Source organism: Corvus kubaryi, unplaced genomic scaffold (assembly GCF_017639235.1).
Source record: "Corvus kubaryi isolate FWS band 111438036 unplaced genomic scaffold, C.kubaryi_AGA036_p1.0 37395, whole genome shotgun sequence".
Classification (NCBI taxonomy): Eukaryota; Metazoa; Chordata; class Aves; order Passeriformes; family Corvidae; genus Corvus; species Corvus kubaryi.
In genome coordinates, this window is record NW_024581134.1 from 2,278,480 (window position 1) to 2,291,345 (window position 12,866).

Sequence of the window (12,866 nt, forward strand, 5' to 3'; positions counted from 1 at the left end):
TCGGTCTCAAGTTCCTGCATCAGCCCAGAATTAAACTGGGAGAGGTAGGTGACCAAGCATGTCTGTGTGTTTAAAAGAAAAGTATTACTTAGAAGATCTCAAAAAGATGTGAAAGGAAACAAAATATAAATGGGCTTCTGTAATTTCTGAGCAGATTTAAGAATGAATGCCAGTAGCCAGGAGTAAAAAGTACCTTTCTCTCCCAAGATCTTAGGTATGGTAATGACATTATCAACAAGCTAATTGTACCATTACTGAATGCCACCCTGAGTGTGTCTGCTTGGGTGAGAAGTAGTATAGCTCACATTTCTACCTTTTCTTCACATACTTTTCCCTGCAGAAAATCCTGTTATGAATCTGTCAGCCTGTTAGCTTTTGCTCTCCTTTTGCTAAGCTGAAGAAGGAAAAAATACATGCTGCTATGGCAAACAACAGACAGGGGGGAAAGAATCAAAGGAGATGAATGAGGTTCCATCACAGTAGAAAATTTAAGAAAAGGTTAGAGATGACATTAAATGGGCATGGTGTGTAGCCTAAAGTAATCTTGTAAACTTCAGGGAACCAGATCAGGTACTCCAACTTGCCTCTGATGTCTTCCAATTATTTACCATCAGCCCATACAGAAAATTTCTACTGATAGAGATAGAACCTCAAGATGGATCTCAGAAAATGGGTGCAACAAAGTGATTCTAGGATGCAACCCTTTAAAATGTTTTATTCCTGAAGCATGTCATCATCTTGGATCCCAGTCTTGACCTTAGCTTGTGCTTATGTTATACATTAGAATTCCCCTAAATTTCTTTGGAATGTGATCCTGACATGTAAGCCTAAATATTAGTGAGTTTGACATGATGTAGGCTAGCACAAGTAGCTTAGAAATCACTTAAGGTTTGGAGGAGAAGTTATTTTTAGTGACTGTAAATTAGAAATATAAATATATGACATACTGAAACCCTAGTAATGAAATTGTGCTGCATAACTAAATTTCCTTCTCAGATGAATTCTACAACACCATAAACACATGCCATTGCTAATAGCAACTTATAATAGAAAACATCAAGAATTATCTACTTATAGTGTAATTTCAGTTCTCAAATAGTTATTCATTTCATGGTTTACTTGGTTAAACTATGATATTTTATTATGCTACCTGTATGATGTTTGATTCAGTCTCTTAGTAGTTGTTTGAATGTGGTGGGAATAGTGATCTCTTTGAAATTGTCAGTATGCTCTTTCACCTACTAAATAAGCAGGGAATTAAACAAAACTAGCATCTTGATCTTTACACCTGCATTTCTGTGCCTGCTGCTAAAATAGTTATAAACCAGCTATCATCCTAAATGAATTTTATTCTACACCTTTGCTCTCTAGTTCATTAGTTTTTTTAAATAGTGTTTGAAAAATTCAGCTTAAACTACATGCAAATCCTTCTAAACCAGGCCCTTTATATACACACATCCCCTTTTATGTGAACAGTACTTTGTTAATGGCTCCATAATTAAGAGAGTTTACATTTTAAAAACTTCAGTTTTTAATTGGCTGAATATTAATCACAGATCACTTTCAGTTCTGTTGTGATATGCAAATTATTAATGTCTCAGCTGCATTTGTTTTCAGGTATCAGTCTAACCACATAGTGCAAAATAACATTCTGCAATTATGTCAATTCGATGCAGCCAGCCTTTGGAGCAAGCAAGCTATTTATTTCATTTCAGTAAATGAAGAAAGCAGTTGCTGTTTTCCATTCCCTCACGTTTATTGCCCAGAACCAGCACTCACAACCGGTATGTGTACAGCACATAAACAGTTTTCTAACTGGATCACTTTAGCATTCATGGTAAAGGACAAACAGTTGAACTCCCCTTGCAAGATTTCATTTGGTTAACTGACTCTTCTGCTTTGAAATGAGATGTCACCTGGTTTGGGGGTATTCATTACCATTTTAAAGTGTATTATGAAAGGTAGAGTCAATAGGAGTTGTTAATTAGCAGAATCTGTTTAGCACCAGTGCATAACATTTGAGGATTTTTTCCATCAGACTGCAGCTGTTACCTAAGCAGAGAAGGAATTTCACCTAACCACAAAGAATGAGATAGACAAATAGCGGCGTTGTCTTAAGAACGGCTCGGGTACGTCTCCTCGCAGCGATTTCGCTCCATAATTGCAATTCACATTAAATGAAGCAAATGTTACCATCCTGCCCACTCAGTTTCCACCTCTACTTTTGTTTCAAGCCGGGAGGGGAGATCGCCAGAGAAGAGCAGGGGGAGTCCTTTCTCGCCTTCTCTCTCCTTCCCCCGCTCGGCTCTCGCAGCCGCGCTGCCCTGCGGATCCTCGGGCGCGGGGGCCGCGCTGGCCCCGTCCCGGCCGCGGGCTGCACTTGTGGCTGCCTTGCCCGCCCATGGCAGCCCCGCGGAGCCCAGCGCGGCCCCGCCGCTCCCGTCGCCCCGGGGGGCTCCTCCCGCCCCGCACGCCCCGCCTGGGCTCCGCGGGGGCGCAGCGCGACGGCTCCGCGGGAAAGGTACCGGCGGCGCGGCGCCTCCGGGCTGCGGGAGAGGCTCCGGCCGTGGCGATGCGCCGGGATTGCTCCCCCGGAGCGGCGTCTCCCTGCCCGCCGGAGCAGCGCTCGGTGCGTGCGTGCGTGTGTGTGTGTGTGTGTGTGCGGGTGTGCGTGTGGCGAAGGGGAGGGGGCTCCCTGCGTGCAGGGGGTGGGCGAGAGCAGTGCGATGGGAGCGGGTGCCCGTGTGCAGAGGGATCCTCTCCCCGCATGTGTGCGGGGGACCGCGGTGGCGGGGCAGGGCTCAGCCGGGCGGCTGCTGCATGCGGCGGAGCCCGCGGGGTTCCGCAGCGCCGGGCTTGCCCTCGCTCCGCGCGGCCGGGGGTGCTCGCCCCGGCGGGCGCCCGGCTGCCCCCGCCGCCCGCTGCGTGCGCGGAGCCGCCGGAGCGGAGACCTCGCGGGGAGAGCGGCGGAGCGCAGCCGAGCGGAGCCGCGGCGACCCCGGGCGCCGAGGTAGGGACGGTGCCGGGCTGGCCGCGGAGCTGCCGGGAGCATCACCGAGGGCGGTGGGCGCCCGCCGGGCGTGTGAGTGCGAGCGGGGGTGGGGGCACGGCGGGGCCGCCTGTACGTTGGCGTTTTAATTTCTTTTAATTATTCCGAAGGTTTTGTTTTCATTGCTGTAATAATTACTGGTGCTGTTTTAAAGACGGCGAGGGGTGGGGTGGGGGGGGGGGGGGGGGGGTACACGACGAGGCGACAGTGGCTTCCTGCCGGAGCCTCTCTGCCATCGCGCTCGGCTCTCCCTGCAGCCGGCCGCCTCCCGGAGCCCCGGCCAGCGGCACCAGGCGCAGCGCTGCCCTCTCCCATCCTTCCCGGGAGAGCGGGCGAGCGGAGGGACCGGGGCCGGGCGGCCCGGAGAAGCCGCTGGAGGTGTGGGAGGGACGGGGGGGGCAGGATCTGCGCAGTGGGGCCGGGGAAGGGGGTGGGTGGATCTGCTGGGGGCGGGACTTGCCAAGGTACCGGGGGGGGGGGGGGTTGGTGCGTTCAGCGGCGGGGAGCACGGTCGTGCCTTGTTGCGAAGGGACGGTGCAGGGGACGCGGGGCTGCTCCGCCGCTCCGTGCCCGCTCCCGGCCGGGATGTGCGCGCCGTGCGAGCGCGCCCGTGCCCCTGCCGCCCTCCCCCCCGCCGGGAGCCAGAGGGCGACGGGGCGCCCACGGCAGAGGGGAGACGGCACCAGCCGAGCCGGATGCGGCAAAAATTGCGGTAGTGCCGGCACTGCTGGCCGGGCTCGCCGCCCCGCGCAGCGCCCGCAGCCTGCCCGCTGGGCACCGGCCGGGGCCCCGGGGCTGAGGAAGAAGAGAGGGCTCGAGCGTGGGCGAGGCAGGGATACGGGAGGACGGCGCCTGCCAGGGGGAGGGAGATGGAGCGGCGCGGGCGCGGGGGCACCGGTCCGCCCCTGGGGGCGCGCTCGCCGGGGTCGGGAGCCTGCGGGCATCGGCAGCCGCTGCTCCGCTCCCCCTTCCCCCTGTGCTCCCGATAAGCGGCCTCCTTGACCCCTTCAGCCATCCCTTCCTCTCATCCTTGTCTCCTCTGTGCATTCCCTCTCCCTCTTGTCCTTCTGTCCTGCGGTCTTTCCTGCTCTGCCCTCCCTTCCAGGTCCCCCGGCACATCGTCCCCTCGTGTCTCCTTCCAGCCCGGTTCTCCTCCCTCCAGCTGGCTTCTGCTTTTCTCTACTTTTCGTTCTGGCTCCCTCCTGCCAACTCAGTGGCTTCCCACAGCAGGAAATGAAAGGGACAAGTTGGGAAATGGGGGTAATGGGAAGATGGGATGTGTGTGTGTGTGTGTGTGTGTGCGCAAAGTATTGATTATTGAGTGATTTGTTAAAAAAAAGGGGGAAAAAGGCACCTTATAACTCAGAGGAAATGCTGTGGCTCGAGTTCTTCTGCGTAAAAAATGGCAGCTCAGCTGGCCTGACTATATGCAAAGGGTTCTTATCAGTGCAGGAATAAGAGAAAATTACATAATGTTTTAGGGAAAAAAAAATAGTTCTCAGGTTTCAATAGTGTCAGGCTGGCGAATTGTGACTTTGTTTTGCCCTGCAAGTCAGTGTATGGTTATTCCTGGGGATGGGGCTGTGTGCTTGTGCATGCTTCTTCCATGTCTGTGTGCTTCCACTGGTCACCCAGAGCTGATGTTGTTCTGTGGACAGTTGTATTTCTGCAGTCAGTTTACCACCTACTTATTTAAACTAGGTATCAGAAGTGACAGAAACAATATGTGTGCGTGCCTGTGTAACCCTTGAGTGAATATCTTTATCAGAGTGATGTATCTGTATGTGTTGATGCTTTAAATGCATATACTGAGCATTGGCATTACTTTTTGTGTCAGCATCTCCATCCTTTCTGTATTGTGCTATCCCAGCCCAGATGTTTGGGCATGCATAACATCAGCATTTGTGTTTAATATCCCTGAAATGCACAGCAACATATGAGCAGTGCAGGATTGAGGAGAGTAAATATGCATAAAATTGGAATCTCCTTTGGTTATTTTGCTTTGTTAGTTATGCATGCTTGGCATGTACAAGAGATAGAAATACATTTGACAGACCTGAGAGTTATTTGTGTTTGTCTACAGAAATTTACATTCCGTGTTTGAAATCATCCTAGCTCCTGTGCATTTGTTTGGTTGTTAAAGTCTTCCATGTTATTTTGAATTCAGTTCTTGTAGTTTATCTATAATCCTTGGCAGGTACAGTAGCTCAGTGGTATACAATTTTTAACCCAAATGACGTTTTGGAACAATGTCAACTGAAAAACATTTTCCTTTTTTCTTTCCTTCTTTCTTCTTCAGATTCTTTATCTTTGTTCAGGAGCCTAAGGTTGCTTGCTGATCATAAGAAGATGATTCTGTGGCTCTTTCTGGTTCTGTCATCTCCAGTTTCTTCTACAACTGCAGATGCTGATATATCTGTGGAAATTTGCAATGTTTGCTCCTGTGTGTCAGTTGAGAATGTCCTCTATGTCAACTGTGAGAAGGTTGCAGTCTACAGACCAAATCAGCTTAAACCACCATGGTCTAATTTTTACCACCTCAACTTTCAAAACAACCTGCTAATTATTCTGTATCCAAATTCCTTTCTTAATTTTACACATGCAGTGTCCTTGCAACTGGGTAATAATAAGTTACAGAACATTGAGGGAGGGGCCTTTATGGGTCTTAGTGCATTAAAGCAGTTGCACTTGAACAACAACGAATTAAAGATTCTCCGGGCTGACACCTTCCTTGGCATAGAGAACTTGGAGTATCTCCAAGCTGACTACAATTTAATCAAGTTTATTGAACGGGGAGCCTTCAATAAGCTTCACAAGCTGAAAGTCCTGATACTTAATGACAATCTGATTTCATTCCTTCCCGATAATATTTTTCGATTTGCTTCTCTAACCCATCTGGATATACGGGGGAATCGAATACAGAAGCTTCCATACATTGGAGTTCTGGAGCACATCGGGCGAATAGTTGAACTGCAGCTGGAAGACAACCCCTGGAATTGTACTTGTGATTTGTTGCCTTTGAAAGCGTGGCTGGAGAACATGCCCTATAACATCTACATTGGAGAGGCTATCTGTGAAACACCCAGTGACTTGTATGGAAGGCTGCTGAAAGAAACCAATAAGCAGGAGCTGTGCTCCATGGGGACAGGGAGTGATTTTGACGTGCGCATCCTGCCTCCCTCGCAGCTGGAGCCCGGTTACAGCACACCCAACGGCCACACCACTCAAACATCAGTGCACAGATTAGTCACAAAGCCGCCAAAAACTACAAATCCTTCGAAGATCTCGGGGATAGTAGCAGGCAAAGCTCTGTCTAATCGCAATCTCAGTCAGATCGTATCTTACCAGACCAGGGTGCCTCCTCTAACTCCTTGTCCAGTCCCTTGTGTTTGCAAAACTCATCCTTCAGACTTGGGATTAAGTGTAAATTGCCAGGAAAGAAATATAGAATCAATGGCTGAACTAGTACCAAAACCTTTAAATGCCAAGAAACTGCATGTAAATGGCAACTATATTAAGGATGTGGATACTACAGATTTCGCTGAGTTTGAGGGACTGGATTTGCTCCATTTAGGCAGCAATCGGATTTCAGTGATCAAAGGAGATGTTTTCCGCAACCTTACAAATTTACGGAGATTGTATCTCAATGGCAATCAGATAGAGCGTCTGAGCCCAGAAATGTTTGCTGGCCTCCACAACTTGCAGTATCTGTATTTGGAATACAATGTTATCAAAGAAATCCTAGCAGGCACCTTTGACTTAATGCCAAATTTGCAGTTGCTCTACCTGAACAACAATCTTCTGCGAAGCTTGCCAGCGTATATTTTTGCTGGTGCACCACTTGCTAGACTGAATCTGAGGAACAATCACTTCATGTATTTACCTGTAAGTGGTGTTCTTGATCAGCTAAAATCTCTTACACAAATAGATTTGGAAGGTAATCCATGGGACTGCACTTGTGATTTAGTTGCTTTAAAACTGTGGCTTGAAAAGCTAAATGACGGTATTGTGGTGAAGGAATTGAGATGTGAAACACCTGTGCAGTTTGCTAACATAGAACTTAAGTCTCTGAAAAATGAGATTCTCTGCCCTAAACTTTTAAACAAGCCATCTGCTCTGTTCACTAGTCCTATGCCTGCTGTTATTTTTACAACACCACCGGGACCAGTCCGGAGTCCTCCTGGTGGCCCAGTTCCATTGTCCATCCTAATCTTAAGCATATTGGTTGTGCTGATTTTAACAGTGTTTGTTGCTTTTTGTCTTCTTGTTTTTGTGCTTCGGCGCAACAAAAAACCAACTGTAAAGCATGAAGGGATTGGAAACCAAGAGTGCAGTTCTATGCATCTGCAGCTAAGAAAGCATGATCACAAGTCAAACAAAAAAGATGGACTGGGTGCAGAGGCCTTCATTCCTCAAACCATTGAGCAGATGAGCAAAAGTCATACCTGTGGCTTGAAAGAGTCTGAAACAGGCTTCACGTTTGCTGACCCACCAGGGCAAAAAGTCATTCTGAGAAATATGAATGACAAGGAGAAAGATTTATTGCATGTGGATACCAGAAAAAGACTTAGCACAATCGATGAACTGGATGAGTTATTCCCTGGAAGGGATTCCAATGTATTTATTCAAAATTTTCTTGAAAGTAAAAAAGAATACAACAGCATAGGGGTCAGTGGCTTTGAAATACGTTACCCAGAGAAACTGCAAGACAAAAAAAACAAGAAATCTCTAATAGGTGGTAATCATAGTAAAATTGTAGTAGAACAAAGGAAAAGTGAATATTTTGAACTAAAAGCTAAACTTCAAGGTTCACCTGACTACCTACAAGTCCTTGAAGAACAAACAGCTTTGAATAAAATATAGGTCATACAATCTTATTGCCTACAGAGGACATTTATTTAATGATGAAAGTGCCTTTTGTTGACTTTTAACTTCCAAATACTATATTATATTGATAGGCATAGAGGCAGGTGTATCCAAGGGTGTCTGATTAACTGTAGCTGCATATGATTTGTCAAGTAGAGGAGAATTTCCTTAATGGGTTTTACTCCATAAAGCTCATGCCCTGTGGAATCCTGTAGGGATACTGCAAACTCTATTGCCAAAGGGATGCTTTATACACGTTACACTGAATTTAACCTCAAGAGGCATATATGTTTTGTATCTTAAATGCAAACCATCGTCTCCTTGTGATTTGTTAGAACAAACACAAGAAACCTGGTACTGATATTTGTACTTCAGCTGGGTCCTTCATCCTGCACGTGGATTTAAGTTGGTGGAACTGGAGTAATCCTTTGATTTGTGGTGTTCTAATGGCACTGTTTAAAGCTTATCTGGAAAGTAACGAGCATGCAAAGAGAGAACATTCAATAGTATGTGTAAATTGGTTACATTTATGGGCTGCATCTTGAAACCACTGGAATTATAATGTTAAATTGTGCAAATATTTGTTTAAAATATACCATGCATTACATACCTATGAAATAAATCTGACCACCTGAAGCATACATGTCTATACAGAAAATTAAAAAAAAAAGAAAAGAAAGAAAATAGCTCAACCTGACTTCTGCAGTATTCGTGACATCTGAAGAAAATATTTGATATTTATGCAGAATCTGTTCTAAGACTCATCTCCAATTAAAACTAGAGTTCCTTCTCAGTTACGTGAAACTCTTGCAACCCCAAAAGGTTGTCCAAAATTGTCAAAGTGCTTACTGTGTGAGCGTAGCAGAAATTATTTTTGTAATATAATTCATATTTATGAAATACTTTGTATACTACATAGGAAAAAAAAATATGTACTCCTTAATATGTATTTAATATGCCTGACTTGTTTTCCTGATCACAATGCATTAATCATTCAGTATAAATAAAACCAGAACAATATACCAAACAGCAACCGGGGATGTAATGTATAGCATCATCCAGAATTAAGTGATCAGATATAATAATAATAATAATAAAATTGTTCTGTACTATTCTTGTGAGATTAGCATATTATCTTATTTCAGATTTGTTACCAATGGTGCATTTTAAAATAGATCCATTAGTTTTTTAGTATTGTGTCTCAGGCAATTATTTGCCATGAGTTTTCTTGCTTTTCTGGTCTCTACAGCTTAATCTAAATACTTTCCACTACAAGTATTTACAGGAATTCATGCTAAGGGGAATATTTTTATTGTATATGCAGAAGTTTTCTGTTCTTATTATCACTCTGGCTGCTGTTAGTCAGCAAAACCTGATCAGAACAGTGAACAATATGGCAAATCCTGTCTAAAACCACAGTGCAAAATGGATATAGTGGTCTCAGTTCAAAGGACTGTGTAGCTCATAACTAGAGAGTAAAAGCTTGCCTTTGTGAAAGCTGGATCTGAATAGCCAGGAAAAAAAAAGGTAAGAGAATGGAAAATCCCCATTGTATCTCACTGATAGATGGTACTTTGACATGAAAATGGAATTATATGGGTAAAGCATCCTACAGCAAATCTATATGATGAGATTAACAAAATTTCTTTGACTTGATGAGCTTTAGATAAGACCCTCTTATCTCCTTTGCTTTCAGACCCTTTATCCCTCCCTACCTTTTATAATCAATACATAAATCAATTAAGGTAGTAGGATATAAACATGAATGTTTTTCATGAATTCAAAGCTAGCAAAAATTAGAGCAAGACTCAATAATAATACTGTGGAGAAGGCTGTGTCAGCTGTTTCCAATATAAACCTCTAATTTCAGGGCTTTATGACACTGAGTTGAAATTTTTATTCTGAAGTGATACTTGGCAAACAGCCTGCAGTATATTTTTATCAAAAAAGGCAAAAGCACTGCTTCCTTATTTGAGAGAAAGCAAACAAAACGTTTCTCTACTTTCAGACATTTGTTTATGCTCTTGTGGCTTAGAAAGAAGGTGGTTTTATTATTTTTCTCCATACTTCAAAGTATGTCCATGACTTCAGATAATAAAATTATGGGAGATAAATTAATGGCTGAGTTTCTTTCAAAAAGCTGCAGCTATCCATGCACAATAATTAACTCAATTCAGAATGTGATAGGGATTTTCAGGGCATAGATACTGCATACACATGCAATTCTGGCATAAAAAGGTCCTGGTTGACCAATGATGCAGTACATGGCTAAGGTTTGGATGAGAACTTGTGTTTATTGTCTGTGGATTAAGGAGTGTCCATGATGCACTGACCAGGTGGACTCTGCTGGCTCCTTCAGTAGGCTAAGGATGACAGGGTCTGCTCTGCACGGTGCTGTGTGGCCTCGAGGATGTGTCCAAGTTCCCTGGGATTTGCCAAAGCAGAAGGTGTCTGACACACTCAGTGCGTTGTCACTGTCATGTCCTGTATGATCATCCTGAGAGGAATGTGTTAAAAATATTAAAAACAGCAAATAAGGAAATACTTCTAACTGATGGTAAAACTGATGTGCTTATGACTTGTGTTGTCCTGAGTCAAAAGAACAATGATAAGTGATCATACCTTCCTCAGCTAAAAAAATGAGGGGTTTTTGTTTTATTTTGTGTTGTGAGGTTTTCTGGGGATGTTCTTTCTGGGTTTTTGGGGTTTTTTTCCTTTGTTTGAAGGGGTTTTTTGTTTTTGGAGTGATATCTCCTATTTGCTGATCAAAAGAAGAACTGAACCGTTATGCTGTACCATTACACTGGGTCAGAGCTTCCTGATCACTGAGGCCGCAATCCCAGTAAGGCATTTCAGCTCAACCTAATTCATGTGCAGAGGTACTAATCATGAGGTAATAATTAGATACCTGCCCAAGAGTGGGGCTTAGATAGAGTTTTGTCATTGACTTCAAAACAAGCCAGCTCAGAACCATTGTATATAATCCATAGAGCCCAGTGACTCTTCTGGGGTTATGCAGTTGAGTGTAAGTTCACCAGCATCAGTAAAGGTTGCACAATCTGGACCTTCCTGTAGAAATTGTTCCTAAGTGTTTTACAATGTATGGTGCAATATGTAGGCATAATAGTGTGAGTGAAGAATGCAGAAGCTGGCAAAACACTCTTTTTCTGTGAAATTGTTACTTTGAATGGCAACCTTAGTGTCAGTTTATTTTCTCCATGTTTTGAAACAGTGTATGTGTCTGCACAGCAGTTTTAGTGTGCTGTCCATTCAAATCTCTGGTCAGTCTTTCTGAGAAGGTGACTCTTGGGTGTGGCTTAACAGGTCTGTCTGTTCATTATATTGGTTTGAGTGGCCATGCTTGTAAAATGGCTCTTAAGACCCATAGACATAAACTAAATCAGTGAAGGTGTTAACATAATCTGTTGTCTCCACTGTATTATAAAGAAGTTTCCATTTTTAAATGAAATCAATAAAGTGTAATCATTTCCTGGAAAAAGAAAAAAAATTGTGCAATTTTATCAGAAAGCAAGTACCACGGTGCAAGAACACAAGAACAGGTGATTTATGTTTTGCATTTAGTGTTCAAGATTGACAATGATGCAGCAATCTAGTATAAATATCTTTTTTAGATTTTTTTTTTTTTTAAAGCCATAATGATGATATAAATTATAAAGGCATGGCCTTGTGAATAATGTTAACAAATGTTTCAGAATCAAGAAAAAACATCCAGAACTTGATGGTGGTATAATATCTATAATATCTTTTGCATGATTTGTATGTTGATATTGTATGAAATGAGCACAGTGAGACTTTTTTTTTTGGTTGCATCCAAAGAGTTAGGAAGGAAATATAACAAGAATGTATTTATAATCACTCTATTTTGAAATAAAGTAAAGAAAACAAAATGTATTGGCTTTACCCTGTTTCGATCATTACTATTTTAGGTTAGGTTATAATTAAGACGATTACTTATGACATCCAGTCCAATGTAAAACACAGAAACCTATTGTTTATTAATTTTGTTTGCCTTCATCAATATCAAAATACTAGTCAGTGTTGACTTCAAAATTTGTATGAAATATTAATAAAATTGTTTGGTACTATTGTATTTCTGAAACTAGACTTTGTTAAGTGCCTGTGATATTCTCTTTCTGATTATTTGTATATGGATGAGAGAGAATCTGTAAAGAAGTTATGCAGTAATGTTTTCTAACCACTTCAACAATTTGTTGTATTTTAGAAAGTTTTTCTTATCTTCTGTTGTCCAACAAAATATTCCTTTCCCCTGTTATGCAAATAATCCCTCCAAAGTCAGTGAATATTTTCCATTACTACCACAAGCAGAATTTAGTTTTCAGTTGTATTCTCAGTTCTTCAACCCAGAAGTGCTTAGAGGAACAATTACATAATGTTAGGGACATTTGCTTTGATTCTGCTCTCTTCTTATTAGTCATTTTCAATAACAGTTTTTTCAGAGGAAAGAAAAGCTAATTTGTCCTTAGCAGAAGCAAAAATACCAATCCATCTACCATTTCATTTGGTTAGGTTAGTTTTATAACTGAAAGTTGAAAAAACATCTTTAGGTAGTTTAACTTCCAAATTTATATCTTGTAGTTAAAATGGTTTACAAAGCCTCATAAAAATCTTCATGACAAGGGAGAAGAGCAGAAAGAGAATTACATTTAGATTAAACATCCCCTGTTGTGCAGAGTTTAACATGCATTATAATGGCAGTGAATGAGAATCAGAATGGGATATGGAGTGGAAAATCGGGAGTTTATACAGATTTTTTTCACTTCCAGTTGAAGTGTAACATTAGGAAAAAACCCACAGCATTAGTTGAGAAAGGCCTACATATAATATTCCATATAATTTCTTTCTAAAGAAAAGCTCAAGAACCGAGAATTAATTATTCATGTTCTGATAATAAGTGTGCACTGCTTTCCTG

At 42.9% G+C, this 12,866-nt stretch overlaps 2 protein-coding genes across 3 annotated transcripts; one reads left to right on the forward strand and one right to left on the reverse strand.

The window, feature by feature from the left end:
- Positions 1 to 2,496: 2,496 nt before the first annotated feature.
- Positions 2,497 to 12,026, forward strand: SLITRK4 (SLIT and NTRK like family member 4). Of its 2 annotated transcripts, none has more exons than XM_042040045.1 (2): positions 2,497 to 2,629; positions 5,349 to 12,026. In XM_042040045.1, exon 2 carries the CDS (start codon positions 5,399 to 5,401, stop codon positions 7,910 to 7,912), a length of 2,514 nt encoding a protein of 837 aa, XP_041895979.1. In that variant the 5' UTR covers positions 2,497 to 2,629; positions 5,349 to 5,398; the 3' UTR covers positions 7,913 to 12,026. The 2 variants fall into 2 exon arrangements, with proteins under 2 accessions (XP_041895979.1, XP_041895978.1); XM_042040044.1 differs by lacking the exon at positions 2,497 to 2,629 and adding an exon at positions 2,922 to 3,010.
- On the reverse strand, positions 3,198 to 4,064 carry LOC121670085 (basic proline-rich protein-like). The gene has a single exon (XM_042039853.1). It carries the CDS (start codon positions 4,062 to 4,064, stop codon positions 3,198 to 3,200), a length of 867 nt encoding a protein of 288 aa, XP_041895787.1.
- Positions 12,027 to 12,866: the final 840 nt, after the last annotated feature.